This window comes from Tupaia chinensis, unplaced genomic scaffold, assembly GCF_000334495.1.
Source record: "Tupaia chinensis unplaced genomic scaffold, TupChi_1.0 Scaffold000627_1, whole genome shotgun sequence".
NCBI classification, from domain to species: domain Eukaryota; kingdom Metazoa; phylum Chordata; class Mammalia; order Scandentia; family Tupaiidae; genus Tupaia; species Tupaia belangeri.
The window spans coordinates 2,818,352-2,823,777 of record NW_006160147.1 but is presented as its reverse complement, the minus strand read 5'-3'; the positions used below and the strand labels follow the sequence as shown (position 1 = coordinate 2,823,777).

At 40.6% G+C, this 5,426-nt stretch overlaps 1 protein-coding gene across 11 annotated transcripts in view; it reads right to left on the bottom strand.

Moving 5' to 3' along the window:
• Positions 1 to 5,426, bottom strand: part of MDM4 (MDM4 regulator of p53) — a 48,841-nt gene that overhangs the window by 35,153 nt on the left and 8,262 nt on the right. For 10 of the 11 annotated variants that reach the window (XR_003551193.1, XR_001371199.2, XR_001371200.2 and 7 more), the window contains exon 2: positions 4,056 to 4,168. Coding sequence is in view for 5 of the 11 variants with exons in the window: in XM_014591916.2 (XP_014447402.1) it covers positions 4,056 to 4,168 (113 nt within the window). In the remaining 6 variants the exon portion in view is untranslated. Of the gene's footprint in view, positions 1 to 4,055; positions 4,171 to 5,426 lie in introns of those variants that run through there. The other variant, XM_014591914.2, reaches the window with a different exon arrangement.

Sequence of the window (5,426 nt, the reverse complement as noted above, 5' to 3'; positions counted from 1 at the left end):
TTTTGACTTCCTGTATTATAGACTTCATCTCTAACAGTTCTGTTTGAGTCTTTTGTAAAGTGTGTAATTCCTCTTTTAGATCTTGCGAGAATTTCCTCATCTCCTGGAACTCGACTTCTTTCTCCTTTCTCTTTAGCAGTTCATTATCTCTCTTCTCTTCCATCTCTGTTAGCTTCGACATTATGAATGCTCTAAATTCCTTATGACATTTCTATGATTTTCACAGAACTGCTTGTGGATGAGGAGTTACTCTTTTCCCTTGGAGGAGAGGTATTTTCTTGTTTTCCCATATTTCTTGTTACCCAGTGGTGATTTCTTGTCATCTGATGGATGGTGTGTTTCTTTCATATTCTTGAAGTTCAGTCTGAATGTTCAGGAGCAAGCAGACAGAGGTGATCTAGAATCTCTTTGCCGTTCTGTTGTGATCACTGGTGCAGCAGATTCAACAGATATTGAGGAATATTTTAACCCACTAGTTCGTTTGCTGGAGGCTGAATTATCAGTAGCAAATCTTCATTCCCTCTAATACCTAGTTCACTGGAGCCATGTGAAACCTTCTTCTGAAGGCCTGGCCTCTTCTGCCACTAGCTCATTTGCTGGAGGCTGAATTATCAGTAGAAAATCTTCATTCCCTCTAATACCTAGTTCACTGGAGCCATGTGAAACCTTCTTCTGAAGGCCTGGCCTCTTCTGCCACTAGCTCATTTGCTGGAGGCTGAATTATCAGTAGAAAATCTTCATTCCCTGCAATACCTAGTTCGCTGGAGCCATGTGGAACCTTCTTCTGAAGGCCTGGCCTCTTCTGCCTCACTTCTGTTTAAATGTGTTTTAAAGACTCACTATAGGGACCAGCAGTTAGCATAATGGCAATGTCGCTGTACTACCATGTAGCCGACCACATTTCGAGTCCCAGACCCAGTGGCTTAAACTCACGCCAGGCGCATGTGTGTGTGTGCCCAAGATCCCGAGAGGAGAATAGAGGAGAAGGGATTGCGGCGTGGCCATCCCTCAGGAGAGTGATTTCTCGCTTTCTGTCTCTCTTGTCTATCTCTGTCTTTCTGGCGAGCGCACGCGCCCTACAGCAAAAAGCTCTCAAAAAGAAAAAGAAAAAAAAAAAAAAACTGGAGAGATGCTGTGAAAACCTTATATAATACCCTTAGATATAATACATAAATTATCTTCTGTTAATTAAATATGTCCCAGTAGATATGATTGATAACTACTTGGTCTTCTCCTGAAATCAAACTCATAAAGGACTCATTCAGCTTTTATACTAAGCAGCCAAAAAGCATTTGACAAACTGTGGCAGAGCATCTCTGCTTAAACATAGGAAAAGCAGCACTGGAGTTGGGATTAGTAATGGCTCTATTTTAGAAACAGAACAAAGCTATCATTGTAGGGGCTGTAATCTTTAGCTTATTTCTTCAAGACTGACTTACTGTGGACCAGTTTTTCCGGGAACTCCAAAAACGATCAAATTTTTCCTCTTAGAAAACTTAAACATTGTACTCTCCAGCTTATTTAAAGTAGTTAAATATAAATTGCATATTTTTAGTAACTTCTTAAGACATACTGGTATGCATTTTAGTATAGACGATTATTTATCAAGTACAAGAATGTATTCTGCTACTTGGTGACAGATAACGCCAATTATAAACCTAAATGTTTCAAAAACTGATGGATGGGGAACCAGCAGTTAGCGTAATGGCTATGTCACTGGACTCCCACACAGTCGATGCGGTTCACGTCCCAGACCCAGTGGCTTAGAACTCACGTAGGGCGTGTGTGCGTGCCTGCCCAGGATCCCAAGAGGAGACTGGAGGAGAAGGGACTGCGGCGTGACCATCCCCCCTGGGGGGTGATTTCTCACTTTCTGTCTCTATGTCTCTCTCTGTCTGCCTGGCAAGCGCACGCGCCCTATAGCGAAAACCTCTCAAAAAAAAAAAAAAGAAAAACTGATAGCTGGAAATAAAGTTTAACGTTGGTAAGTTTTTGTAGGCTACTTTATGTAGCATTTAGCTACTTTATTGACTTTAAGACACTGAAATCAAACTCAAACAAGACTGGGGAAACCTGTATATCTTGCAGCAAATGGCACTTGCATGTTAATAAACACTGTGTGAACATGACAAAAAAAAGTGTTACATGTTACAGATGATCTTTTCCTTTTACAGAAGATTAACTGTTAGTTAATCAATAGTAAAGAAGTTATCTTTTTGAAGCTTTTGTGTAGATAATGTATTAGACATTGTGTTAGAGATCTTGTTTAATTTGTTTTGGGGAAGATGGTAAAACATGTAGTCACTTGAGGTTTGGGGTGGCATGGAGAGGTCAAATAGTTGAGTATAACAAGTTTGACACTAGATGAAGATAATGGACATGCTAAAGAACAGAATTTTACAACTTTAAAAATGAAGTAATTTTTTAAAGATGAAAAGATTGTGGGCTCCTGCAAAACACATTATATTTGAAATATATCTGTTAAACTTTAAAGTGTGATTTTTGTGTTAAACTTATTGAAATTCTAAGTGTTCCTTTAATCAGTGAAGAACAATCTTTATTTATTACATAAAGCAATTAACTGTATAATTTGATATTAGAAATTTTGGTATTGGGGCAATGGTTAAGCAAGCTACTGTACAATATAGCGTCCTTAGAAGACATGTGGGTATAAAAGTAGTCCCCTTTCAAATAAAAGTTAATTTGTTTGGGGAAAAAAAAAATCAATCTGGAGAAAGTACGGGGCTGCCATACTGCTGGCATTTCTCCATTCACCTCTCAGGATTTTGTTTTGGGTGGGCATGCCTGCACACATGCCTGACGTGTTTTTCAAGACACCAGGTCTAAAACTCCACTGCAGATTTGGACATGTGGGGAGCACCTTAACCACCACGCCAGCCCGCTCCCGTTTATTTCATTTTTTTACATTTAAATCTTTAATGTATCTGTAATTTGGCTTCACAGAAAGGTTTACAAAGTCTTCATCTGTTCTCTTCCAAAGATAACTACTTATTTCAAACCATTTATATAAAAGCCACATTTTTTCTCACCAAACCCAAATTCCATTTTTATTGTATATTAAGGTACAGAACACAATATATGGTGAAATGTTTATGAAAAACACAAAACTAAATTATATATTTTTTAAAGAATTAATTATTTAATTTATTTTTATTTGTTTATTTTTAATTAGCAATAGGGCACTCGCACTCACCACAGAGAGACAAGGAAAGTCAGAAAGCAAGGGGGCACGTCTGGGACTCAAACTGTGATTGGCCATGTGAGAGTCTAGTGCCTCAACCACCATGCCACCTGCTGGCCCAAACATTTCTATATTTCTGGATCTAGACACCCCAAACTGGTAATAGTGTTATCAGAGGAGGAGATTTTGGTGGAAGAAAGGAAGTAACTGATCAAAGAGGCTTTACATATAATTTAATATACTCTACAATTTGGACTTTTTTTTTTTTTTTTGAGAGATTTTTCACTATAGGGCGCGTGCGCTCGCCAGACAGACAGAGAGAGACATAGAGACAGAAAGCGAGAAATCACCCCCCAGGGGGGATGGTCACGCCGCAATCCCTTCTCCTCCATTCTCCTCTCGGGATCTTGGGCACACACGCACACATGCCCGGCATGAGTTTTAAGCCACCGGGTCGGGACAAGAACCGCGGTCGACTACGTGGGAGTCCAGCGACATAGCCATTATGCTAACTGCTGGTTCCCCAATTTGGACTTTTTTATAAAAATACATTCACCGTAGTTAAATGGACAGTTTAAAATGGACGTAAAAATAGAACAAAAAGGGAAACAGAAAACAAATTTAATAACCCAAACTCAAATCTTCTACTAACCACTTCTACCTAAAACATGAATGTTCCATTTTGAGTAATCTGTAACCCCCAAATATTTAGTCGATGATCAATTCAAATTTATAAACACTGGTATTATTTACCCATTTCCCTAATACAAAATTTATAAATGTAATCATACCTGCTCCAAGTCAGCTATATGCCTCAATTAAAGAAAAATAAGAATACCTAAACATGAGTTACCTTACTGATTTGTTCGGAAGAGATCCTACAAGCACTGTCAGACGCTGAACACTGCGCAGAGGTGGAAAGTGATGTCATTTTGACAGTGAAGAAATTACAGTCCGCTGATAAAACTAAAAGAAAAAAAAAATTATAAAATCTATTCTAAAGTAGAAAATTCTCTTTAGCATTTATAAAAATAAGCAGTCGTCACAAGTTAAAAAAAAAAAAAGACAACAAGACATGTAAGTCAGAGCACCCTCCAAAAATACTCATGCCGCTAACGGTCTTCCTGCCTTCTGATCCCTTTCTAGTTCAGATCCTGCAAAAAACTAAAGAGCTTGATTAAAAGTAAGAACCCGCTATGGTTCCCTCAGGTGAAGCCTGAAACAGAAACAGGTTCAGGCATGCTCCAACCTCCACGCTAATGTTAATGAGTAAATTGTTTTAGCTGAAAGTCAAATTTACAATCTGCACCTCCCCAACAGCTAGCAGATGTTTCCTCAGTGGCTCCTCCCTCAGACAGGGCTCAAGAGTACCCTCTAGATGGCAGGTGGAGAATTACTGAGATTAGTAACAAATAGAAGATTCCAAGAGCACTTCAAGGACAACCTCTACAACATGTTGAAACATGTCTTTGACCCAGAGACATGGTGGTGCAGGCGTGATCGAGCCCAGTACCCAAAGTAGGACGCAGTACTTGTCCGGAGCTCACGAAGAATCAGAGGCAACACGAGAGGGGATAGGGTGGTTATCTGGGGCTTTGCCCAGGCTTGTTTTCAGAGGGGCCTCCAGCATGCAGGTTCCCTCATGGTAGAGAGCACAAGCTGGATGGGTCTGGTTATTGTTCTACTAATTTTGGACTGGGTATGAAGGTCAGGAGATTGTCTAAAAGCTTGGACCATAAAAACCATTATCTTATCTTCTTCCTGGAATGTGGTGAGGCCTGGAAAAAAATACAAAGTTGTCTCCGTCTTAAAACTTCCATTTGGGCTTATACCTGTAAGGTTTCTTTCCAAGCAACACCTGGTATGCTCCAGGTCTGACCAGGAACCAGGGCCAAACTTCTGCATAACTGGTCTTGGCTAGAGCCCACACTCTAGGTGCTGCTACTGCAAAGTCACACTGACCCAGGAAGGAGCAGATAAAGACCCAAAGCAAGCACTAGAGGTCTAACACCCTAGAAGTAGATCAAAAAGACCCACCACGGGAACCAGCAGTTAGTGTAATGGCTATGTCGCTGGACTCCCACGTAGTCAACTGTGGTTTGCATCCCGGACCCGGTGGCTTAGAACTCATGCCAGGCGCGTGTGCGTGCGTGCCCAAGATCCCGAGAGGAGAATGGAGGAGAAGGGATTGAGGCGTGACCATCCCCCCTGGGGGGTGATTTCT